The sequence below is a fragment of the Salvelinus fontinalis genome, chromosome 2 (genome assembly GCF_029448725.1).
Source record: "Salvelinus fontinalis isolate EN_2023a chromosome 2, ASM2944872v1, whole genome shotgun sequence".
Classification (NCBI taxonomy): Eukaryota; Metazoa; Chordata; class Actinopteri; order Salmoniformes; family Salmonidae; genus Salvelinus; species Salvelinus fontinalis.
The window spans coordinates 92,800,364-92,827,818 of NC_074666.1; the positions used below are offsets into that span (position 1 = coordinate 92,800,364).

The 27,455-nt window shown below is 42.6% G+C and overlaps 1 protein-coding gene across 3 annotated transcripts; it reads right to left on the bottom strand.

Annotated features, from left to right (window-relative positions):
* Positions 1–728: 728 nt before the first annotated feature.
* LOC129831880 (NACHT, LRR and PYD domains-containing protein 3-like) lies at positions 729–27,052 on the bottom strand. 3 transcript variants are annotated; one of them, XM_055895439.1, is made up of 10 exons: positions 26,947–27,052; positions 25,728–25,826; positions 12,894–13,010; positions 12,589–12,658; positions 12,231–12,459; positions 10,096–11,887; positions 9,660–9,833; positions 5,748–5,921; positions 5,417–5,463; positions 729–1,529 (listed from the first exon to the last, which is right to left on the bottom strand). In XM_055895439.1, exons 2-10 carry the CDS (start codon positions 25,763–25,765, stop codon positions 973–975), a joined length of 3,198 nt encoding a protein of 1,065 aa, XP_055751414.1. In that variant the 5' UTR covers positions 25,766–25,826; positions 26,947–27,052; the 3' UTR covers positions 729–972. The 3 variants fall into 3 exon arrangements, with proteins under 3 accessions (XP_055751414.1, XP_055751406.1, XP_055751422.1); XM_055895431.1 differs by having other exon boundaries at positions 10,096–11,893; XM_055895447.1 differs by lacking the exon at positions 25,728–25,826 and having other exon boundaries at positions 10,096–11,893; positions 26,947–27,043.
* Positions 27,053–27,455: the final 403 nt, after the last annotated feature.

A 27,455-nucleotide genomic window follows, 5' to 3' on the forward strand; every position in this document is an offset into this window, starting at 1 on the left:
GTAGGAGGGGCGTTCCAGTGGATTGATAGATGAGTTTCCCACTAGTAATTACCAGTTGGAGGGGTGTTCCAGTGGATTGATAGATGAGTTTACACTAGTAATTACCAGTTGGAGGGGCGTTCCAGTGGATTGATAGATGAGGTTTACACTAGTAATTACCAGTAGGAGGGGTGTTCCAGTGGATTGATAGATGAGTTTCCACTAGTAATTACCAGTAGGAGGGGCGTTCCAGTGGATTGATAGATGAGTTTACACTAGTAATTACCAGTTAGAGGGGCGTTCCAGTGGATTTTTGTCTCCTTTCCTTCATCTAAACCAATATCAGAGAACTGGACAGGTGAAAGCAATGACCCGATAGGCAGCCACCATATTACTTTGACCTATCTTGTGTTTTCAGATGAGTCAAGATAAAAGAGAGGAGATAAGGAGAGGAGGCCACTTCAGATTATTGAGATGCACTTTATGTCCTGTCCTGTGTGATCATAAAAGCTTCCTCTTCATCTGAATAAGACCCTTCTCTATGTACTGAACACAACCCCTATTACTGTACTCCATTTACTGTATTGTCATATTCTGATCAGTATTTAAACATTTACACCTCTCTTCTTTCATCTGGTTGATTAACCTTTATTAGTCACATCTGTCACATGTACATTTCATTCAGTGGAATTGAGTTTATACAGAAACAAGATTGTTGTGCAAAGAATTTAACAAATAAACATTCTACAGACAACAATATTTACAAACACCAAGAAGCCCAATAACAACAAGACAAATTATTTGTAAATTAAAACCAGTTTTTACAACACAGTGTGGTGATTCATTCTATTAATGAATGATTCTAGTTGACAATGTCTGTCAACTTCAAAGGTGTGTATTCATGAATATTTACAATCATATGTTTACACACTAGAGAGATATTCTACATTGTTGCTCCAGTGTGTCTTACTGAACCATGATTAGAGGGAAACATCATGTTGTGTTTGACACAGGGACCACCTGACACAGGGACACTGAGGAGTTAACATCATAAACCCTAAACCCTGGATAGAGGGGCTCAGTGAATGTGGTGTTGAATGTGTACAGGTGGGTCAGTGAGTCAGAGGAGACTCTGTAGAAGGACAGAGTGCCGGCTGGCCAGTCCAGATACACTCCTACTCTGTGGGAGCTGGAGGACGGGACATCTAAGGTAATGTGAGCATTATTGTGCCAGGCATAGTAACTGTTGTCAGAGCAGAACAGACTCCAGGACTTGTCATTCCATCCAAGCCCATGGTCATAACCCCTTCCTCTCCTGTTGATTCCTTTATATGTCACTCCTATAACAGGCCCACTCCCTCTCCACTCTACCTCCCAGTAACAGCACCCAGTCAGACCCTCTCTACAGAGGACCTGTCCACGGTCCTCAAATCTCTCTGGGTGATCAGGATACGGCTGCTTCTGTCTCCTCCGTGTCACCTTTCTGTTCTCCTCAGACAGAGAAAGGCGTCTGTGTGCTGTGTTTGGGTCCAGTGTGAGATCACAGACATCTGATGGATGACACCAGACACAATATTAGAAATCATCATCATTCACATTGGAATGGTAACTTTTCACACTCAATCTGGACAGTTTTATCTCCATCTCTTTATTCAAATTGTCAATCATGAACATTCTTACTGACAGTTGTGGCTGCTCTGCATGATGTATTGTTGTCTCTACCTTCTTGCCTTAGTGCTGTTGTCTGTGCCCAATAATGTTTGTACCATGCTTTGTGCAGGTACCATTTTGTGCATCTGCCATTTTGTGTTACTACCAGGTTGTTGTCATGTTGTGTTGCTGCCATGCTATGTTGTTGCCTTAGGTGTCTCTTGATGTAGTGTTGTGGTGTCTCTCTTGTCGATATGTGTGTTTTGTCCTATTTAAAAAAAATATATATATCCCAGCCCCAGTCCCCGCAGCAGGCCTTTGGCCAATTGGCCCAGTGTCATCCTGGTTTGGCTGTCATTGTAAATAAGAATTTGTTCTTAACTGACATGCCTAGTTGAATAAAGTTGTTTTAATTTGTAATACACTGCTCAAAAAAATAAAGGGAACACTAAAATAACACATCCTAGATCTGAATGAATGAAATATTCTTATTAAAAACCTTTTTCTTTACATAGTTGAATGTGCTGACAACAAAATCACACAAAAATTATCAATGGAAATCAAATTTATCAACCCATGGAGGTCTGGATTTGGAGTCACACTCAAAATTAAAGTGGAAAACCACACTACAGGCTGATCCAAATTTGATGTAATGTCCTTAAAACAAGTCAAAATGAGGCTCAGTAGTGTGTGTGGCCTCCACGTGCCTGTATGACCTCCCTACAACGCCTGGGCATGCTCCTGATGAGGTGGCAGATGGTCTCCTGAGGGATCTCCTCCCAGATCTCCTGGACTAAAGCATCCGACAACTCCTGGACAGTCTGTGGTGCAACGTGGCGTTGGTGGATGGAGCGAGACATGATGTCCCAGATGTGCTCAATTGGATTCAGGTCTGGGGAACGGGCGGGCCAGTCCATAGCATCAATGCCTTCCTCTTGCAGGAACTGCTGACACACTCCAGCCACATGAGGTCTAGCATTGTCTTGCATTAGGAGGAACCCAGGGCCAACCGCACCAGCATATGGTCTCACAAGGGGTCTGAGTATCTCATCTCGGTACCTAATGGCAGTCAGGCTACCTCTGGCGAGCACATGGAGGGCTGTGCGGCCCCCCAAAGAAATGCCACCCCACACCATGACTGACCCAACGCCAAACCGGTCATGCTGGAGGATGTTGCAGGCAGCAGAACGTTCTCCACGGCGTCTCCAGACTCTGTCACGTCTGTCACATGTGCTCAGTGTGAACCTGCTTTCATCTGTGAAGAGCACAGGGCGCCAGTAGCGAATTTGCCAATCTTGGTGTTCTCTGGCAAATGCCAAACGTCCTGCACGGTGTTGGGCTGTAAGCACAACCCCCACCTGTGGACGTCGGGCCCTCATACCACCCTCATGGAGTCTGTTTCTGACCGTTTGAGCAGACACATGCACATTTGTGGCCTGCTGGAGGTCATTTTGCAGGGCTCTGGCAGTGCTCCTCCTTGCACAAAGGCGGAGGTAGCGGTCCTGCTGCTGGGTTGTTGCCCTCCTACGGCCTCCTCCACGTCTCCTGATGTACTGGCCTGTCTCCTGGTAGCGCCTCCATGCTCTGGACACTACGCTGACAGACACAGCAAACCTTCTTGCCACAGCTCGCATTGATGTGCCATCCTGGATGAGCTGCACTACCTGAGCCACTTGTGTGGGTTGTAGACTCCGTCTCATGCTCCACTAGAGTGAAAGCACCACCAGCATTCAAAAGTGACCAAAACATCAGCCAGGAAGCATAGGAACTGAGAAGTGGTCTGTAGTTACCACCTGCAGAACCAGTCCTTTTTGGGGGTGTCTTGCTAATTGCCTATAATTTCCACCTGTTGTCTATTCCATTTGCACAACAGCATGTGAAATTTATTGTCAATCAGTGTTGCTTCCTAAGTGGACAGTTTGATTTCACAGAAGTGTGATTGACTTGGAGTTACATTGTGTTGTTTAAGTGTTCCCTTTATTTTTTTGAGCAGTGTATTTAACCTTTACTTAAGAACTTGTGGCTGCAGGGGCAGTATTGAGTAGCTTGGATGAAAGGTGCACAGAGGTGCCCAGAGTAAACAGCCTGCTCCTCAGTCATAGTTGCTAATATATGCATATTATTATTAGTATTGGATAGAAAACACTCTGAAGTTTCTAAAACTGTTTGAATTATGTCTGTGAGTATAACAGAACTCATATGGCAGGCAAAAACCAGAGAATTTCTTTAAACAGGAAGTGGAAATTATTAGGCTGGTCGATTTTCAACCAAGATCCCATTGAAATCACAGCGAGATATGAATGAGTATTCACTTCCTACGGCTTCCACTAGATGTCAACAGTCTGTAGAACTTTGTCTGATGCCTCTACTGTGAAGGGGGGTCGAATGAGAGAGGAATTAGTCACGTCTGCCATGACCTGACTATGCTTTCACCATGCACGTTCACATGAGAGGGAGCTCTGTTCCATCGCTCATCTGAAGTCAATGTAATTCTCCCGTTGGAACGTTATTCAAGATTTATGTCAACAACATTCTAAAGATTGATTCAATTCATCGTTTGACATGTTTCTACTGACTGTTACTGAACTTTTGGACACTTCGTCAGCTTTTAGGGAACGCGCTTCGTGACTTTGGAATTGTTTACCAAACGCGCTAACAAAAGTTGCTAATTGGACATAAATAACGGACATTATCGAACAAATCAAGCATTTATTGTGGACCTGGGATTCCTGGGAATGCATTCTGATGAAGATCATCAAAGGTAAGGAAACATTATCATGTAATTTCTGGTTTCTGTTGACTCCAACATGGCGGCTAATTTGACTATTGTTCTGAGCGCCGTCTCAGATTATTGCATGGTTTGCTTTTTCCGTCAAGTTTAAAAAAAATCTGACACAGCGGTTGCATTAAGGAGAGGTATATCTATAATTCCATGTGTATAACTTGTATTATCATCTACATTTATGATGAGTATTTCTGTTGAATCGATGTGGCTATGCAAAATCACTGGATGTTTTTGGAACTAGTGAACGTAACGCGCCAATGTAAACTCAGATTTTTTTATATAAATATGAACTTTATCAAACAAAACATACATGTATTGTGTAACATGAAGTCCTATGAGTGTCATCTGATGAAGATCATCAAAGGTTAGTAATTAATTTTATCTCTATTTGTGCTTTTTGTAAATCCTATCTTTGGCTGGAAAAATGGCTATGCTTATTGTGGTTTGGTGTGACCTAACATAATCGTTTGTGGTGCTTTTGCTGAAAAGCATATTTGAAATCGGACACTTTGGTTGGATTAACAACTAGATTACCTTTAAAATGGTATAAGACACATGTATGTCTGAGGAATTTTAATTATGAGATTTCTGTTTTTTGAAGAAAAAAAATAATATATTGTTGCATGTTGCATTTATATTTTTGTTCAGTATAGAAGTATCTATAACATACAGTGTATCTATCTATATCCGTGTATAAACCCACAAAGGTACTTGGTGAGTGGAAGGGCAAAGGGGCAGGTGCTGGGAAACAGATAGACCTCAGTCTGTGCAACTGCCTGCACACACACACACATTTCTAATGTAACACAAACACGCCACACACATACACAGACACACACATTGTCAAAGCAACTCTTTCTAAACTTTGGTGTCCCTGATTTCTGCTTCTGTAGAACTACAGCTTAAATGTAATATGACCAAGTAAGTAATGATGTATGTCTTTGACTTAACTTGAATTAAGACTTATTCTTAGTCATATTCTTCACAGCAGTCAACACTCACATTTTCTAAGCCCAGGCTTCATTGTGTACTCTCCACCATGTTCCACACTGTAGCGGTAAGCAGAGGAACAGACAGTCATTGAGAGATATATACACACACACACACACACACACACACACACACACACACACACACACACACACACACACACACACACACACACACACACACACACACACACACACACACACACACACACACACACACACACACACACACACACACGGTCTGCATATAACTTTGTCCAAGTGGTGGTAAGAATGTTTGTAATAACAGGCCTGATAACTCAAACATGTCTGATATGAACATTGACATAAACCCTCTACAATACGTGAGTTTCTCCAGTCTGCAGTGTGGATCCTCCAGTCCAGCAGAGAGCAGTCTGACTCCTGAGTCTCCTGGGTGATTGTAGCTCAGGTCCAGCTCTCTCAGGTGTGAGGGGTTTGACTTCAGAGCTGAGACCAGAGAAGCACAGCCTTCCTCTGTGACTTGACATCGGGACAGCCTGCAAAGAGTCAAATCATATTAAAACCACACTGCTATTCTTTGGTGGTGAAAATAGTGGCAGTATATTTTTTCAACATATTCAGATATATCAGTGTCCTGAAACCTGCCATATATATTCATAAGTGAACTTATCATTACAGTATCAGTCAAAAGACAGACAGTGAGGTATCAGATTTAGATCGTATTGAGTATACAGTCCACACCATATCTATTTTGACAGTGAAGCTAAGCACATTTTAAATGTGGCTCTACAGTTGTGGCCAAAGTTTTGAGAATGACACAAATATTAATTTCCACAAAGTTTGCTGCTTCAGTGTCTTTAGATATTTTTGTCAGATGTTACTACTAAGTATAATTACAAGCATTTCATAAGTGTCAAAGGCTTTTATTAACAATTACATGAAGTTGATGCAATCCGCCCTGCCATGCTGTCAATTAACTTCTGAGCCACATCCTGACTGATGGTAGCCCATTCTTGCATAGTCAATGCTTGGAGTTTGTGGGTTTTTGTTTGTCCACCCGCCTCTTGAGGATTGACCACAAGTTCTCAATGGGATCAAGGTCTGGGGAGTTTCCTGGCCATGGACCCAAAATATCAATGTTTTGTTCCCCAAGCCACTTAGTTATCGCTTTTGCCTTATGGCAAGGTGCCCCATCATGCTGGAAAAGGCATTGTTCGTCACCAAACTGTTCCTGGATGGTTGGGAGAAGTTGCTCTCGGAGGATGTGTTTGTACCATTCTTTATTCATGGCTGTGTTCTTAGGCAAAATTGTGAGTGAGCCCACTCCCTTGGCTGAGAAGCAACCCCACACATGAATGGTCTCAGGATGCTTTACTGTTGGCATGACACAGGACTGATGGTAGCGCTCACCTTTTTTCCAGATGCCCCAAACAATCGGAAAGGGGATTCATCAGAGAAAATTACTTTACCCCAGTCCTCAGCAGTCCAATCACTGTACCTTTTGCAGAAATGCAGTGGAAATGTTTGTTTGGGGGGGATTCAGTTCATTTGCATGGCAAAGAGGGACTTTGCAGTTAATTGCAATTCATCTGATCACTCTTCATAACATTCTGGAGTATATGCAAATTGCCATCATACAAACTGAGGCAGCAGACTTAGTGAAAATTAATATTTGTGTCATTCTCAAAACTTTTGGCCATGACTGTATACTCCAAAATTTGGGATTTGAGATCAAATGTTTCATATGAGGTGACAGTATATAATGTCACCTTTTTGGGGGGGGGTATTTTCATACATGTGTTTCAATGTTTAGGAATTATAGCACTTTATGTATCTAGTCCCCCGCCCATTTGAAGAAATCATAAGTATTCTGAGCAATTCACTTACAGCAATTCACTTAAAGTAGTCAAAAGTTTAGTTTTTGGTTCCAAACACACATTTGCATTTGGTTTTGCTTGTGTTATGTTTTGCCCAATAGTTTTTTACCTTTATTTAACTTGGCAGGTCAGTTAAGAACAAATTGTTATTTTCAATGACGGCCAAGGAACAGTGGGTTACCTGCCTTGTTCAGGGGCAGGACGACATTTTTACCTTGTCAGCTCAGGGATTTGATCTTGCAAGCTTTCGGTTAGTAGTATTTGGTCCCAAACTCGTTGCCTGCATTTGCAGTTTGTTGTGGTTGTGTTTTGGGGTTATGTTTTGCCCAATAGTAACTGAAAGGTGGATGATGACTGGATTAATCTTCTCTCTAAGTGAGTAAATAACATGTTTCTAAACACTACTCAATTAATACTGATGATGCATGATTAAGAAAAATCATGAATGAATCATGAATAATAATGAACGAGTGAGAAAGTTACAGAGGCCACAACAAAACATGCTAACCTCTCACCATTCGACATTTTGAACATTGAGATATTAAATAAATGATAGCGAAGAAGCATAGGATCAAAGAAGAAAGTTAAGGGTTCTCTGTAGAAGGACAGATAGCTGTGGAATGTGTTGGAATGTGTTGGAATGTGTTGAAATGTGTTGGAATGTGTTGGAATGTGTTGAAATGTGTTGAAATGTGTTGGAATGTGTTGGAATGTGTTGGAATGTGTTGGAATGTGTTGGAATGTGTTGGAATGTGTTGGAATGTGTTGGGGGACGGGAGCAGAGCACCGTGTTGATACAGGAAAGACAGATAGCTGTGGAATGTGTTGGAATGTGTTGGAATGTGTTGAAATGTGTTGGAATGTGTTGGAATGTGTTGGAATGTGTTGAAATGTGTTGGAATGTGTTGGAATGTGTTGGGGACGGGAGCAGAGCACCGTGTTGATACAGGAAAGACAGATAGCTGTGGAATGTGTTGGAATGTGTTGGAATGTGTTGGAATGTGTTGGAATGTGTTGGAATGTGTTGGAATGTGTTGGGGACGGGAGCAGAGCACCGTGTTGATACAGGAAGGACAGATAGCTGTGGAATGTGTTGGAATGTGTTGGAATGTGTTGAAATGTGTTGGAATGTGTTGGAATGTGTTGGAATGTGTTGGGGACGGGAGCAGAGCACCGTGTTGATACAGGAAGGACAGATAGCTGTGGAATGTGTTGGAATGTGTTGGAATGTGTTGAAATGTGTTGGAATGTGTTGGGGACGGGAGCAGAGCTCCGTGTTGATACAGGAAAGACAGATAGCTGTGGAATGTGTTGGAATGTGTTGGAATGTGTTGGAATGTGTTGGGGACGGGAGCAGAGCACCGTGTTGATACAGGAAAGACAGATAGCTGTGGAATGTGTTGGAATGTGTTGGAATGTGTTGGAATGTGTTGGAATGTGTTGGAATGTGTTGGAATGTGTTGGGGACGGGAGCAGAGCACCGTGTTGATACAGGAAGGACAGATGGACATCTGTGGATTAGATGAAGGAGGGTTGAGGTCAGGAGGTGAGGACAGGTCAAGATTTGGGATCTTGTTACTCTTTTCCTGTTAAACCATAAGAAGGATTGGAGAGAAGGAGGAGTGTCTTAAGTGGAATATAAATATCTGGGTGGGAGAAATGTTGGGTTGTCTGATTACAGCTGTACAGAACCTTTGGGAAGAATTGAACTTGGTTAAAGCTTCTCTAGTGTCCGTGGGTTATTTACTCTGAAAAATTAGAACCTAACACAAATAACAGAGGGGGTATGATCCTCGTGCCTCTTTAACTTTCTCATTCATCGTCATTCATGATTCATTCATAATCATGGCAGCATCCACATGAATGTAGAAGTGTTCAGAAACATTTTCTATTCTTAGGGACAATACAAGCGAAGTGACTCCAAAATGATACAGGACATTTTTCACCATTCAATTTCTATTGGGAAAAACATAATTCAAAACACAACCAAAACAAACTGCAAATGCATTCAACAAGTGTGTAGAGTAACAAGCTTGATGTAATCATTGCAGGCAAGGAGTATGGGACCAAATACTAAACTTATGACTACTTTAATACAATATAAGTGAATTTGTCAAAATGATTACGACATTTTCAAATGGGATAAATAGACACGTGCTTTCATTTCTAAACAGTAACACTTATGTGCATGGAAATACCCTCAAGTAAAAGGTGACATTCTGTACTGTCGCCTAATATGAAACATTCTATCTCAAATCCTAAATGCTGGAGCATAGCAACACATTTAAAACAGAAAACACTGTTCAAACACATATGATGTGGACTATTTGTGATTGGTAAACACATGTGGATCTGGTGAACAGTAATCACTTGTTGACCAACTACAGGAACACTGACCTCAGAGTCTCCAGTTTACAGTGGGGATTCCCCAGTACAGCAGAGAGCAGCTTCACTCCTGAATCTTTCAGGTCATTGTTACTCAGATCCAGCTCTCTCAGGTGTGAGGGGTTTGACTCCAGAGCTGAGACCAGAGAAGCACAACCTTCCTCTGTGACTCCACAGCCTGACAGCCTGACAGAGAGATCATCATGATTTCACAAACACTGTTAATGTAACACCAGCAGTGTAGAAGGACAATGGCAGATGCAATTGGTTTATTCTCTCAAACAACATATAGATTCACCTTCCGTCTCCTAGAATTGTATCGTTATATTGTTATACTAATGTGAACATCAATGCACTGATTAAATATGTTATTCAATAATACATATTTTCTCTAAACTGAATATTTATTCCTGATGATTAGTACTTAAATGTATTTGTATGTACTCACAGAGCAGCTCTGGAGGCTTTGACCACTGGCAGTAGCCTCAGAAGACCTTCCTCTGATCTGGAGTATTTCTTCAGGTCGAACACATCCAGCTCCTTTTCTGAAGTCAGCAACACAAAGACCAGAGCTGACCACTGTGCAGGTGAGAGTTCTTCACTGGAGACACTTCCTAATCTCAGGTATCTTTGGATCTCCTCCACTAGAGAATGGTCATTCAGTTCATTCAGACAGTGGAACAGATTGATGCACCTCTCTGTAGATGGACTGTCCCTGATCTTCTCCTTGATGTACTTGACTGTTTCTTCATGGCTCTGTGAGCTGCTTCCTGTCTCTGTCAGTAGACCTCGTAAGTGCTTCTGATTGGACTCCAGTGAGAGGCCCAGAAGGAAGCGGAGGAAAAGGTCCAGGTTTCCCGTCTCACTTTCTAAGGCTTTATCCACAGCACTCTTGTAGACAGTAACTTCAGGCTTGTCTCTGAACAGCTCAGAAAAGTTACTGGACGTTGATTGAGGTTTGGCCATTAGATTCTCATTGTTGTTGATGAATGAGAGGAACACATATACAGCAGCCAGAAACTCCTGAATGCTCAGATGCACGAAGCAGTACACCTTGTCCTGGTACAGCCCACATTCCTCTTTAAAGAGCTGTGTGCACAATCCTGAGTACACTGATGCTTCATTTACATCAATGCCAGCCTCTTTCAGGTCTTCTTCATAGAAAATCAGATTGCCCTTCACAAGCTGTTGAAAAGCCAGTTTTCCCAGTGACAGAATGCTCTCTTTATTCCAGTGTGGACCTGTCTCTTCTTTCCCAAGATACTTTTCATTCTTCTGTTTGGTATGAAACACCACAAGGTGTATGTACATCTCAGTCAGAGTCTTGGGCATCTCTTCTCTCTTATGTTTCAACATGTGTTCAAGGACTGTTGCAGAAATCCAACAGAAGACTGGAATGTGGCACATGATGTGGAGGCTCCTTGATATCTTTATGTGTGAGATGATTCTGCTGGCCAGGTCCTCATCACTGAATCTCTTCCTGAAGTACTCCTCCTTCTGTGGGTCATTGAACCCTCGTACCTCTGTCACCTGGTCAACACACCCTGAAGGGATCTTATTGGCTGCTGCAGGTCGGGTAGTTATCCAGAGGAGAGCAGAGGGAAGCAGATTTCCCTTGATGAGATTTGTCAGCAGGACATCCACTGAGGTTGACTTTGTGACGTCACAACAGATCTTGTTCTTCTGGAAGTCTAGGGGCAGTCGGCACTCATCCAGACCATCAAAGATGAACAGAACTTTGTACTCGTCATAGTTGGAGATTCTTGATTCTTTGGTTTCTATTGAGAAGTGATTGAGAAGTTCAATCAAAGTGTGTTTTTCCCCTTTCATCAAATTCAGCTCGCGAAAAGGCAATGAAAATACAAATTGGACATCCTGATTTGCTTTTCCTTCAGCCCAGTCCAGAATGAACTTCTGCACAGAGACTGTTTTTCCAATGCCAGCGACTCCCTTTGTCAGCACAGTTCTGATAAGTTTGTCTTGTACCGTTAAGGGCTTGAAGATGTCGTTACATTTCATCGCAGTCTCTGGTCTTGCTTGTTTCCTGGTTGTTGTCTCAATCTGTCTCAGCTCATGTTCATTATTGACCTCTCCTGTTCCACCCTCTGTGATGTAGAGCTCTGTGTAGATCTTATTGAGAAGTGTTGGGTTTCCTTGTTTAGCGATCCCCTCAAATACACATTGAAACTTCTTCTTTAGATTAGATTTGAGTTCACGTTGGCAAATCACAGCAAGCTCATCTGAATCTAGATATAACACAGAGGATATTAATATTACGTCTGATTTCATGTTAGAAAGTTGTACATAATAATTATAACTTATTCTCTTAACTGCCTATATAAATGTGTAAATGTTTTTATAAATCATTACACACTGGTGTGACTGTTTATATTATTGTTGGTATTATTAATGTTCTCAAATTCCCAATCTGGCCCTCATACAATCATGGCCACCTGATCATCCCCAGCTTCAAATTGGCTCAAGGCTGCTACGATATCATTAAGTTAGCTACTTTAGCTGTACTTCAGTTACAGCTTTGAAATGTTATAAAACAGCATTCAACATGAGGCAGACAGCTATTACTTTTCTCCAGTGTGTCAGCAAGCTCCTTCTGGTTCATTTTCCTCAGGATGTGCAGTGTGATCTTCAGAGCCCCCTCTCTGGCACTGCTCTCCTGCTTCTCATCTTCAGCATCCACCACTTCCTTATCCTGCTTCTGACTCTCAAAGCCTTCTGGGAGATCTGGACTAAGAATCCTCTTGAACATCTTCAGCTCATTCTTCAGAAATGTCATAATATTCTCTTCAAGCATCTGAAATAAATAAAGTAAATAAGTTAAGCAAGAGAAGAAATACTTTCTCATTAACACATGAATGAATGATTGACAGATCAACTTTACTTGAGGTAAACAAAAACAAATGTACATAACAGGACCACATACACTGAATATGGAGGCCAGGTCTGTTTGATGACTCTGGGAAGACTGACCACTGAGAATCTCCTGTTGGTTTCTGTGGACAAAACATCCAAAGAGTGCACACACACAGACATGTACACACACACACACACACACACACACACACACACACACACACACACACACACACACACACACACACACACTATGAAAATTGAAAAAATGATTTAGGACTATGGATAATGAAAATAAATTGGAAATGGGAGAGGAGAAATGACTAGAGACAGTGTTGTTTAACCCACTGACCATGACCCATGAGTTCTTCTTACCTTTGTTTAGGAGTTAAGTCTCCCTCTCTAAACATTATAGGTATACCCATAGACCGGCCACTCTTCATGGACACACAGCTGGGTACAGGGGAGGCTGGTCTCTCCCGCTTGATTGTTCTTCAACACAACAGAGACAAACATTACATCTCTCATCTACTCATCTACTCTGTTTTTTTTGCTAAATGCTAAATATCTGCGTCACTCTCAGAGAAATAATTAGTACTGCTAGGTTTTACACTGTCAAATGTAACAAATAACTTTATTTTTTAGTAAATAACTGCACTAATGATACATTTGTGAAATTAATTTTTCAATATTTAAAAATAACAATTAAATACAGTAATATGAGATCTGTATGTAAAACATTTACATTGGACATTTATCAGATGCTCTTATCCAGGGCCCGGTTTCCCAAAATCATCTTTAGGCTAAGTTCATTGTTAGAACCTTCACAGGAGCATCGTTAAATCCCAGAGCTTGAAAGAGAGCGACCCGCCTCTACTTATTTTACTGGTTTGTGACTCACTGACTCCGCCCCCGGTTAGAGGGCAATAAAGCAGCCCAAGAGTTAACACACAGTTCAGGGAGAGTTTGAGAGGCAGGTTTATGGTTCCCCCCTAGACTCTCAGGCTCCAGTCATGGGGGATGGGGAGTGGAGTGTACAGCTTGATGTTGTGAGGTGCTGATAACAGTCACCCTCAGCCACCGGGAATTTGTAACAGAGCTGTTTCCCAAAACCATCATAATTAATGTTGCACTTGAAATTGCTCATAATCTAATACCTGCCTCAGACCACTCGTAGAACAGCTAAGTGAGTCGTTAGATGCGTTTTTGCACTCCAGAGTCACTTAATACACAGAAGACCTAGGTCAAACATACTATAGTCCTTCTGTATGTTAAGACCTCTGGGGACTAAAGTATCTACAACATACTATAGTCTTTCTGTAGGTTAAGACCTCTGGGACTTAAGTATCTACAACATACTATAGTCCTCTAGGTTAAGACCTCTGGGACTAAAGTATCTACAACATACTATAGTCCTCTAGGTTAAGACCTCTGGGGACTAAAGTATCTATAACATACTATAGTCCTTCTGTAGGTTAAGACCTCTGTGAACTAAAGTATCGACAACATACTATAGTCCTTCTGTAGGTTAAGACCTCTGGGAACTAAAGTATCTATAACATACTATAGCCCTCTAGGTTAAGACCTCTGGGGACTAAAGTATCTATAACATACTATAGTCCTCTAGGTTAAGACCTCTGGGGACTGAACATACTATAGTCCTTCTGAAGGTTAAGACCTCTGGGAACTAAAGTATCTACAACATACTATAGTCCTCTAGTTTAAGACCTCTGGGGACTAAAGTATCTATAACATACTATAGTCCTTCTGAAGGTTAAGACCTCTGGGGACTAAAGTATCTACAACATACTATAGTCCTTCTGTAGGAAAGAACTCTGGAGACTAAAGTATCTAAGGAATGGATCCAGATAAGAACTCTGGAGACTAAAGTATCTAAGGAATGGATCCAGATAAGAACTCTGGAGACTGAAGTATCTAAGGAATGGATCCAGATAAGAACTCTGGAGACTGAAGTATCTAAGGAATGGATCCAGATAAGAACTCTGGAGACTGAAGTATCTAAGGAATGGATCCAGATAAGAACTCTGGAGACTGAAGTATCTAAGGAATGGATCCAGATAAGAACTCTGGAGACTGATGTATCTAAGGAATGGATCCAGATAAGAACTCTGGAGACTAAAGTATCTAAGGAATGGATCCAGATAAGAACTCTGGAGACTAAAGTATCTAAGGAATGGATCCAGATAAGAACTCTGGAGACTGAAGTATCTAAGGAATGGATCCAGATAAGAACTCTGGAGACTAAAGTATCTAAGGAATGGATCCAGATAAGAACTCTGGAGACTGAAGTATCTAAGGAATGGATCCAGAATGTATTTCTGGACCTTCAGTGTTTGTTTTTGCTAACTTGTTTAATTCCAAAATAAAATGTGATTTTTCTGATGAAGGCCAAAACGTTAATCTTTTAACCTTGGGGTGGCAGGTAGCTTAGTCGTTAGAGCATTGGGCCAGTAACTGAAAGGTTGTTGGATTGAATCCCTGAGCTGACAAGGTAAAATCTGTTATTCTACTCCTGAACAACGCAGTTAAAAGTGTTGTTCTCCAGTAGGCTGTCATTGTAAATAAGAATTTGTTCTTAACAGACTTACTTGCCTAGTTAAATAAAACCCTGCTTAAAACAAATTGGTTTGAGAGCATAGTGCCTTTTCCTTTTCAATGGTGATTTGGAGACTAATGTGTGCAATAATGTGCCAAATCTGTGATTTAATGCATTTTTATTGGGTAAGCATAGAATAAGCCACCTCAATATTTGCTGCCATAGATGGTAATATCTCTCTAGAAGCTGATCCATCGTCAGAATTGTGAAACAATTATAATGTTAAGGAAAGATTTTAATGGAGAAAGCTGATCTGAGAGCAGCGCTCAATTTCTTTCGATCCTATCAGTATCGACACATGCTCCAACAACGCAACCATTTTGGGAAACGCATGTCACATCTTCGGCCGTTGTAGGAAAGATGCATCTTAAAACACTCATAAGCCTAAGTTCCGTCGCTCTCAGGAAAACGGCCCCAGAGACATGGCAAATATCTTAATTTGATAATCCTGCGTTGCAGGAATTTTCCTGTCAGACTTGATTTGCCCTAACGAAAAATGTATCAAAAATGTCCATGAATTATAATCCACATAATACTGAATATTTCCAGTTGCTGAAACTGAGTCAAATTAAGATATGGCATCTGTAAGTTCATTCATCTTAAGATAGCTAGGTGAGACAACCACATATCACAGTCAAATAATCAGGAAACGAACATTCCATTCCAGCTAAACAATTGACATACAGTGCATTCGGAATGTAGTCAGACCCCTTGACTTTTGCCACATTTTGTTACGTTACAGCCTTATTTTAAAATTGATTACATTGTTTTTTCTCATCAATCTAAACACAATACCCCATAATGACAAAGCAAAAACAGTTTTTTTGAAATTTTAGCAAATCTATTAAAAAATATATATTACATTTACATACGTATTCAGACCCTTTACTCAGTACTTTGTTGAAGCATCTTTGGCAGCGATTACAGCCTCGAGTCTTCTTGGGTATGACGTTACAAGCTTGGCACACCTATATTTGGGGAGTTTCTCCAGTTCTTCTCTGCAGATCCTCTCAAGCTCTGTCAGGTTGGATGGGGAGCGTCGCTGCACAGCTATTTTCAGGTCTCCAGAGATGTTCGATCAGGTTCAAGTCCGGGCTCTGGCTGGGCCACTCAAGGATGTTCAGTGACTCCTGCGTTGTCTTGGCTGTGTGCTTAGGGTCGTTGTCTTGTTGGAAGGTGAACCTTCGCCCAGTCTAAGGTCCAGAGCTCTCTGGAGCAGGTTTTCATCAAGGATTTCTCTGTACCTTGCTCCATTCATCTTTCCCTCGATCCTGACTAGTCTCCCAGTCCCTGCCTCTGAAAAACATCCCCACAGCATGATGCTGCCACAACTATGCATCACTGTAGGGATGGTGCCAGGTTTCCTCCAGACGTGATGCTTGGCATTCAGGCCAAAGAGTTCAATCTTGGTTTCATCAGACTAGATAATCTTCTTCTCATGGTCTGAGAATGCTTTAGGTGTCTTTTGGAAAACTCCAAGTGGGCTTCATGTGTCTTTTACTGAGGAGTGGCTTCCATCTGGCCACTCTACCATAAAGGCCTGATTGGTGGAGTGCTGCAGAGATGGATGTCCTCCTGGAAGGTTCTCCCATCTCCACAGAGGAACTCTAAAGCTCTGTCAGAGTGACCATCGGGTTGTTGGTCACCTCCCTGACCAAGGCCCTTCTCCCGATTGCTCAAGTTTGGCCAGGCTGCCATCTCTAGGAAGACTCTTGGTGGTTCCAAACTTCTTCCATTTGGTGGAGTGATGGATGATGGAGACCACTGTGTTCTTGGGGAACTTCAATGCTGCAGAAATGTTTTGGTACCCTTCTCCAGATCTGTGCCTCGACACGATCCTGTATCGGAGCTGTACAGACAGTTCTTTGGGCCTAATGGATTGGTTTTTGTTCCAACATCCACTGTCAACTATGGGACAAATATACGTCTAATTTCGAGTGTGTTTATGTTAAAGGTGAATCAACAGTTACTACATCCATTTTTGGATCCACATCCTTTTTTAAACGTATTAATTAATTATATCTACCTATTGATTCAGAAAATAATATAACTTCTAAATGCCTCATGAGCTTAGTTCTGTCATTCTCTATCAGAATCCAAAAACAAGCTTGTTTTACTCCAAAACAAAACACTGTAAAGCTTCAAAACATATTTAAAACTATAATTGTTGTACCATGGATGGTCAGTCTTTGCATCCATCCCGTCTATACATTTTAGTGGTTACATTTCTCCAGCCCCATTCCATCTTTTTACCAAAACAGTGGGGGGGAAAACGTTGTTATTGTTTCAACTGCTAATTGGTGCTTTAAAGGGGTGTTACTTTGGCAGATAATGTTCCCCATCTTAAGAAAGTGTTTTTTATAATTAACTAATTAATGCATGTTGTTTTTGGTTTAAGGGTATATGGACCATTGTTGCATCGTTCATTGTTATCCTGTAAATGGCTATTTTATGGTTGTAAGTGATCAAATTAACTAACAGATGTTGTATATTTTTCAATTCTGAGTAATTACTACTTCAATAAGGATATACACTTTATTTCAGTGACCTTAGGTATAGAAACTGATGGTCAGATCAACACAACGCTTAGAAGAAATGTGTTGCAATTGCTACAATATTCCAATAGATGGCAGTATAAGACCACGAATGAAATCTCATAAAATAAATGTAGTTTTCTCCCGCTACCCCTGCTTTTTCTGTCCCTTTCCACAATGCTGACGCAAGAGGAAGGAACATCATTTTAACAGATTACTGTGAATTGCTATAAGATGATTCATGTTTATTATGACCTATTTTAAGGCTCATGTTTTGAAATTATACTTGATTACTATTCCAATAACGAGTTTCAATAATCGTGAACATTAATTCAGTCACCTTCTGGTCGGGAAAAGTATTTTCCTAGTACATTCATTGTCAAATTCATCAACCAGCATCGACCTGCTCTGTTATAAATATATATAGATTAGATTAGATAGATTAGTTAGATAGATCGATAGATAGATAGATCGATATAACTGTAAAGTAATGAGTAATCATTTTAGAAAATCATGGGACATATAGTCTTTGGTTGCATGCTATTTTATGTCAATCATATTGCTGCTTGTAGCCTATAACTGATGCTTCGTGGTCTTATGCTGCCGTCTATTGGAAATATTTACCAATTAAAAGTGATTAATTCACATAAAGACATTGGTGAGGCAGCTGAGAATAAAGTGTATTTTTCTTATTCATTCCTGAAATCAGTCTCAATCCTGCCCCAACTATCCCACACCAATTGCTGGACATAGAGGTTACTAGGTCACACCCAGTTCAAACCACATGTGTTCTGCCTTGCAATAATAAATAACCAAAAATGAAGATGCTTACATTGGTTTTGGTATTTACTAACATAATATTATTACAAAAATAGTTTCTAAAAGTGTTCTAGGCTACCATACCCTAGAATTAGGGTAAAGGCTAAAATAGATTATGCATAGGTTTAGTGGCACAGCGGTCTAAGGCACTCCATCTCAGTGCTTGAGGCGTCACTACAGACACCCTGGCTGTATCACAACCAGCTGTGATTTGGAGTCCCATAGAGTGGCGCACAATTAGCCCAGCGTCGTCTGGGTTTGGCCGGGGTAGGCCGTCATTGTAAATAAGAATTTGTTCTTAACTGACATGCCTGGTTAAATAAAGAAAATGTAAAGATTTTTCTAGGCAAAAAAACAGTATGGGTTTAATAGCTCTCTTGCTCCTCCCTGTGGCCTTCTGCAGGCCCCTCATTCGCGACACTCTAGGCTCATAATCTGAGGTTGCAACTGCGTCAGATCTACAAATCAATGAGCTAGACCTATCCATTTGGTTTGCAACTCAGTGAAACTGCGTAGCATTCTCTCAATTCAATGCCTACGAACAAACATATTTAGACGCATATCAAATTACCCAGCAGCCATTTAGAAACAACAAATCATCAATATCTTTTATTTCTTAATGAAAACATTTATTCTGGCTGTTTAAATCAGCCACATCTTGAAAAATAGGGCAGGGACATGCGTTTTGTTTAGGTTTTATAGCTTTTTCTGGGGAAAAAACATGGTTAACCATGACCAGAAAATATTTAACATTGATGGCTATGTGCCAGCCATCCCTAGGACTGTGGGTCACCACAAGGTGTACCCAGGCGAACAGTAATCACACTCACCAAGTAGCCATAACCTTATTAATAATAAGTTACCTGAGGTAAGCCTACAGGGTTAACACAGGCAGGTCTCATTGATAACAATAGCGAAGCTGACATTGTGACGCAGAACAACGGGATGGGAATACAACTTTTAGAAGGCGAATTGGTGCCACGGTGCTCAATAGAACTAATAGGAGCTGGCAGGGTGAAAAATGACCTAAAAATGAGGCCTGTTTTTTCGCGATTACTTCATAACTTGGGACATAAAGTAATATTATGAAACTGGGCTCCATTGTGGATGCAATGAACTCTTTTTTATCAGAAAAACGTGTTGATAAAAATGTCATGTGTCCAGCCTACTTGAGGCACCCCGAAAATAATATTAAAAAGTTCGGTCCTTGGATACAGAGGGGTTAAACACTAAAGTTACCGTCCATCTAGTGAAGAGAGGAGAACCGGACAGAGGGAGCCAGCATCCATCAACGAGAGAGGGATAACAGGTGGAAGAAACAACCGGGGAGCTCCATCGATCCACAAGAAATGCAGGCAGCCAGTGATGATGTAGTGGTTGCTAGAATAACTACGATGCTGCTGGTAGAGTAGCTAGCTAGCCTACCTAGCTGTACCGACTAGCTTAGCTAACAAGCAGGTCGTTCATCTGTACCTCATCTCGAGGATGATGACGAATCCGGTGAACCACAAAATGAAACAAGGATAGCGAGTGAAAAGGATCTGGCTACACTCATACTGTCCCTGACCATTAAGCAAAAAGCAAACAGAGATCCAGCATGTTGGTTGTGGTTAACACAGTGACAACTAAACAGAGATCCAGCATGTTGGTTGTGGTTAACACAGTGACAACTAAACAGAGATCCAGCATGTTGGTTGTGGTTAACACAGTGACAACTAAACAGAGATCCAGCATGTTGGTTGTGGTTAACACAGTGACAACTAAACAGAGATCCAGCATGTTGGTTGTGGTTAACACAGTGACAACTAAACAGAGATCCAACATGTTGGTTGTGGTTAACACAGTGACAACTAAACAGAGATCCAGCATGTTGGTTGTGGTTAACACAGTGACAACTAAACAGAGATCCAGCATGTTGGTTGTGGTTAACACAGTGACAACTAAACAGAGATCCAGCATGTTGGTTGTGGTTAACACAGTGACAACTAAACAGAGATCCAACATGTTGGTTGTGGTTAACACAGTGACAACTAAACAGAGATCCAGCATGTTGGTTGTGGTTAACACAGTGACAACTAAACAGAGATCCAGCATGTTGGTTGTGGTTAACACAGTGACAACTAAACAGAGATCCAACATGTAGTGGTTAACACAGTGACAACTAAACAGAGATCCAGCATGTTGGTTGTGGTTAACACAGTGACAACTAAACAGAGATCCAGCATGTTGGTTGTGGTTAACACAGTGACAACTAAACAGAGATCCAACATGTTGGTTGTGGTTAACACAGTGACAACTAAACAGAGATCCAACATGTTGGTTGTGGTTAACACAGTGACAACTAAACAGAGATCCAGCATGTTGGTTGTGGTTAACACAGTGACAACTAAACAGAGATCCAACATGTTGGTTGTGGTTAACACAGTGACAACTAAACAGAGATCCAACATGTTGGTTGTGGTTAACACAGTGACAACTAAACAGAGATCCAGCATGTTGGTTGTGGTTAACACAGTGACAACTAAACAGAGATCCAACATGTTGGTTGTGGTTAACACAGTGACAACTAAACAGAGATCCAGCATGTTGGTTGTGGTTAACACAGTGACAACTAAACAGAGATCCAACATGTTGGTTGTGGTTAACACAGTGACAACTAATTATTGAAGTTCAATTGTTCTCTTTTATTCATTATCTCTTAGAAATAAAACATTTACTAACAGACACATCCGAACAGTGAGGTGATTTAATGCATCACATGAACATGTAGTCATGACTGGTAGGTTTCACCTCTTCTCCATGTAGTGGAACTAATAATAATAACAATATAATAATAATAATAATAATAATGTCTCACTTTGTCTTTTAATCATTTCACTCATTCCAGTGTGTTGCTTAGAAAATTGATTGTATAAGTGCTGAGAATAAAGACATTTTAATTAGCTATGCATGAAGTGTAACGGGTGACGCTCTCCTCATCCTCAGATGAGGTGAGGAGAGAAGGATCTTCTGACCAAAATGCGGAGTCAGGGAAATATGCCATCTTTATTTTTAATACGAAAACTGATGACACGAAAACAAACACTTTACAAAACTTACAAAATAACAAAACGACGTAGAACGGAACCTGAACATAAACTCACATGACAAACGTAAACTCACGAACAGGAACGTTACATCGAAACACACGAACAGCCAAACAGTCCCGATAGTGAATAACATCGACAACGACGAAAGACATCACAGGAGACAATCACCCACAAACAAACAGTGAGAATGCCCTACCTAAATATGACTCTTGATTAGAGGAAAACGCAAACCACCTGCCTCTAATCAAGAGCCATACCAGGCAAACCAAAACCAACATAGAAACGAATAACATAGACTGCCCACCCAAAACACATGCCCTGACCAAAAACACATAAAAACAACATAAAACAGGTCAGGACTGTTACAGTACCCCCCCCTCAAGATGCGCACGCCGGGCGCACAAGCACAAAGTCCAGGGGAGGGTCCGGGTGGGCAGTTGACCACGGTGGTGGTTCCGGCTCAGGACGCTGTCCCCATACCACCATAGTCACTCCCCTCTTCTGTCTACCCCTTCTAATGACCACCCTAACACTACCTTCCCCTAAATAAACAGCTAGCACCGGGACAAGGGGCAGCACCGGGACAAGGGGTAGCACCGGGACAAGGGGCAGCACTAGAACAAGGGGCAGCACCTGGATAAGGACCATCACCGGAATAAGGGGCAGCACCGGGACAAGGGGCAGCACCGGGACAAGGGGCAGCACCGGGACAAGGGGCAGCACCGGGACAAGGGGCAGCACCGGGACAAGGGGCAGCACCGGGACAAGGGGTAGCACCGGGACAAGGGGCAGCACCAGAACAAGGGGCAGCACCGGAACAAGGGGCAGCACCGGGACAAGGGGCAGCACCGGGACAAGGGGCAACACCGGGACAAGGGGCAGCACCGGGACAAGGGGCAACACCGGGACAAGGGGCAACACCGGGACAAGGGGCAACACCGGGACAAGGGGCAGATCCCGGCTGAAGGACTCTGGCAGGTCCTGTTTGGACGGCTCTGGCAGGTCCATGCAGGCTGACGGCTCTCGACGCTCATGGCAGACTGACGGCTCTCTACGCTCATGGCAGGCTGACGGCTCTCGACGCTCATGGCAGGCTGACGGCTCTGGCTGCTCATGGCTCTCTAACGGCTCTGGCTGCTCATGGCTCACTGACGGCTCTGGCTGCTCATGGCTCACTGACGGCTCTGGCTGCTCATGGCTCACTGACGGCTCTGGCTGCTCATGGCTCACTGACGGCTCTGGCTGCTCATGGCTCTCTGACGGCTCTGGCTGCTCATGGCTCGCTGGCGGCTCTGGCAGATCCTGTCTGATTGGCGGCTCTGGCAGATCCTGTCTGGTTGGCGGCTCTGGCAGATCCTGTCTGGTTGGCGGCTCTGGCAGATCCTGTCTGGTTGGCGGCTCTGGCAGATCCTGTCTGGTTGGCGGCTCTGGCAGATCCTGTCTGGTTGGCGGCTCTGGCAGATCCTGTCTGGTTGGCGGCTCTGGCAGATCCTGTCTGGCGGGCGGCTCTAGCGGCTCCTGTCTGGCTGACGGCTCTAGCGGCTCCTGTCTGGCGGATGGCTCTGTAGGCTCATGGCAGACGGGCGGCTTTGCAGGCTCATGGCAGACGGGCGGCTTTGCAGGCTCCTGGCAGACGGATGGCTCAGATGGCGCTGGGGAGACGGATGGCTCAGATGGCGCTGGGGAGACGGATGGCTCAGATGGCGCTGGGGAGACGGATGGCTCAGATGGCGCTGGGGAGACGGATGGCTCAGATGGCGCTGGGGAGACGGATGGCTCAGATGGCGCTGGGGAGACGGATGGCTCTGGCCGGATACGGCGCACTGTAGACCTGGTGCGTGGTGCCGGAACTGGAGGCACCGGGCTAATGATAAGCACCTTCCTACTAGTGCGTGGAGCAGGGACAGGGCACACTGAACTCTCAAAGCGTACTCTATACCTGGTGCGTGGTACCGGCACTGGTGGCACCTGGCTGAGGGCACGCACCTCAGGACTAGTACGGGGAGAAGTGACAGTGTGTACAGGACTTAGGAGACGCACAGGTGGCTTAGTGCGTAGGGCCGGAACTGGAGGCACTGAACTGGATACACGCACTATAGGGAGAGTGCGTGGAGGAGGAACAGGGCTCTGGAAATGCACTGGTAGCCTAGTGCGTAATGTAGGCACTGTAGGTACTAGGCTGGGGCGGGGAGGTGGCGCCGGAAATACCGGACCGTGCAGGCGTACTGGCTCTCTTGAGCATTGAGCCTGCCCAACCTTACCTGGTTGAATGCTCCCGGTCGCCCGCCCAGTACGAGGAGGTGGAATAACCCGCACCGGGCTGTGTAGGCGAACCGGGGAAACCATGCGTAAGGCAGGTGCCATGTATGCCGGCCCGAGGAGACGCACTGGAGACCAGACGCGTTGAGCCGGCCTCATGACACCTGGCTCAATGCCCAATCTAGCCCTACCAGTGCGGGGAGGTGGAATAACCCGCACTGGGCTATGCACACGTACAGGAGACACCGTGCGCTCTACTGCGTAACACGGTGTCTGCCCGTACTCCCGCTCTCCACGGTTAGCCTGGGAAGTGGGCGCAGGTCTCCTACCTGCCCTTGGCCCACTACCCTTTAGCCCCCCCCCCAAGAAATTTTTGGGAGTTACTCACGGGCTTTTCGGGCTTCCGTGCAAGACGTGTCCCCTCATAATTCCGGTTTCGAGCTTGATTCTCCGGCTTCCATCCACGTCTCCTAGCTGCCTCCTTAAACCACCGCTCCTGGGCTGTGGCTGCCTCACTCTTCTCACGAGAGCAGCGATATTCTCCAGTTTGCGCCCAGGGTCCTCTACCAGACAGGATCTCCTCCCAAGTCCAGAAATCCTTGTTGCTCCGTCGAGCATTCCCATACCGCTTGGTCACATTTTGTTGGTGGGTGATTCTGTAACGGGTGACGCTCTCCTCATCCTCAGATGAGGTGAGGAGAGAAGGATCTTCTGACCAAAATGCGGAGTCAGGGAAATATGCCATCTTTATTTTTAATACGAAAACTGATGACACGAAAACAAACACTTTACAAAACTTACAAAATAACAAAACGACGTAGAACGGAACCTGAACATAAACTCACATGACAAACGTAAACTCACGAACAGGAACGTTACATCGAAACACACGAACAGCCAAACAGTCCCGATAGTGAATAACATCGACAACGACGAAAGACATCACAGGAGACAATCACCCACAAACAAACAGTGAGAATGCCCTACCTAAATATGACTCTTGATTAGAGGAAAACGCAAACCACCTGCCTCTAATCAAGAGCCATACCAGGCAAACCAAAACCAACATAGAAACGAATAACATAGACTGCCCACCCAAAACACATGCCCTGACCAAAAACACATAAAAACAACATAAAACAGGTCAGGACTGTTACATGAAGTCTCTAGTCCCATTACTTAATTGTTTATTAAATGATATTCTAGGTAAAAATATTACTATTTAATAGTAGTAGCCATAATTCATAAATGGCACCATTCAGGGTTCTATATGGAACCATTTTGGTTCAGTGAAGAAGAACCTCTAGAGTTCTGATCAAAGAACCCTATAAAGGGTTCTATATAGAACTTTTAGTGGTTCCATACATAAAGCAAGATGGAACCCTTTTTGGTTTAAACAGGAGTGAAGAGTGTGTTGATAAAACGGTAATATTATTCGAATTCGGCTTGTAACAACCATCAGAATGAGTCCAAACAATAAGGTTATGCATGCCAACATATTAGACAAGGATTAACAGGAGGCAAAGTGGTCATGTCATGTGAAAATTCTATCAAACGTCTTACATTACAACGAGTACAGCCAAGATAGAGAAGCCCTGGTTTAGCAGACACTCTTATCCAGAGCGATTGACAGTAAGTGCATTCATCTGAAGATAGCTACAATAAGTGAGACAACCACATATCACAGTCCATAGCCACTGGAAGTAGGGCTGCTGAGGGTGCTGAAGGATCTGAATTTAAAAATATTTTTTCTTCACAAAAGTACTGGAGCTTTACCAGTCCTGTATTAGTGGACCCATATAGCCGTCTGTAGCCCCAAAAACATGTCTGATGGATGTAGCATTCTGGAAATAAACTCCTTATAAGTTATTAAACAACATTGTCATCTCACCTCTTAGATTTGGTGTCATGTTCCCCAGAGAGATTCATTTTAGAGGCAGGGACCCCCTCCTCTCTCTCACCAGAGAGTCTGATTTCCGAGCACTGACGTCTAAACAAAAATCAAACATGTTGGTTGTGGTTAACACAGTGACAACTAAACAGAGATCCAGCATGTTGGTTGTGGTTAACACATTGACAACTAAACAGAGATCCAGCATGTTGGTTGTGGTTAACACAGTGACAACTAAACAGAGATCCAGCATGTTGGTTGTGGTTAACACAGTGACAACTAAACAGAGATCCAGCATGTTGGTTGTGGTTAACACATTGACAACTAAACAGAGATCCAGCATGTTGGTTGTGGTTAACACAGTGACAACTAAACAGAGATCCAGCATGTTGGTTGTGGTTAACACAGTGACAACTAAACAGAGATCCAGCATGTTGGTTGTGGTTAACACAGTGACAACTAAACAGAGATCCAGCATGTTGGTTGTGGTTAACACATTGACAACTAAACAGAGATCCAGCATGTTGGTTGTGGTTAACACATTGACAACTAATTCTTGAATGTCAATTGTTCTCTTTTATTCATTATCTCTTAGAAATAAAACATTTACTAACAGACACATCCGAACAGTGAGGTGATTTAATGCATCACATGAACATGTAGTCATGACTGGTAGGTTTCACCTCTTCTCCATGTAGTGGAACTAATAATAATAACAATATAATAATAATAATAATAATAATAATGTCTCACTTTGTCTTTTAATCATTTCACTCATTCCAGTGTGTTGCTTTGTTCAACACGTATGCTATTAAGATGCTATTACTAAATATAATTCATAATAACAATGTTAAGATAAGTATGTTCAGTGGGTTCATACCAAATTACACAGGAAGCAGGAAATCATTGTAATTTTGAAAACAACAAATGTTCTGATATTCTGTCAGATGATTTAGAACTATGATACATCAACATTTTTACAAATTGTAAAATAATCAGATATACGAATCATATAATATGATAAATGAACAATATGTTTTTGAATTTGACTTGCCTACGCCTAGTTAGCGCCATTTTGTATGATTGAACTGTCACGTACCTGTCCCAGGTGAAATGGACTGTTAGATCTGCCTGTTTTACTGTCATTCACGATACTAAGACAGCATCATACATTTAATGTCCCTACACACTTTACAATAATCCCTGGGAAGATTCTTACCTTGTAGCCTGAATTCACAACCAGAACATGTCAAGTCATTGAGATATTTTCCGTTGTGCTGAGAGAGCACCTTCCTGATGACAAGTGGCTCTGTATCTGTGTTCTAGGTACAGTTGATCTTTGGATGCAATAATGCAATAATATCTGGTCAAAGTCTAGCGACACAACCCCATAGTATATCATAAACATAACATTACCTTTGGCCAGTAAAGGCCATGGCATACTATAACATGTAGAATCATTATGATGATCCAGGTTCATACTATAACATGTAGAATCATTATGATGATCCAGGTTCATACTATAACATGTAGAATCATTATGATGATCCAGGTTTATACTATAACATGTAGAATCATTATGATGATCCAGGTTCATACTATAACATGTAGAATCATTATGATGATCCAGGTTCATACTATAACATGTAGAATCATTATGATGATCCAGGTTCATACTATAACATGTAGAATCATTATGATAGATCCAGTTTCAAAATATCTGTAACT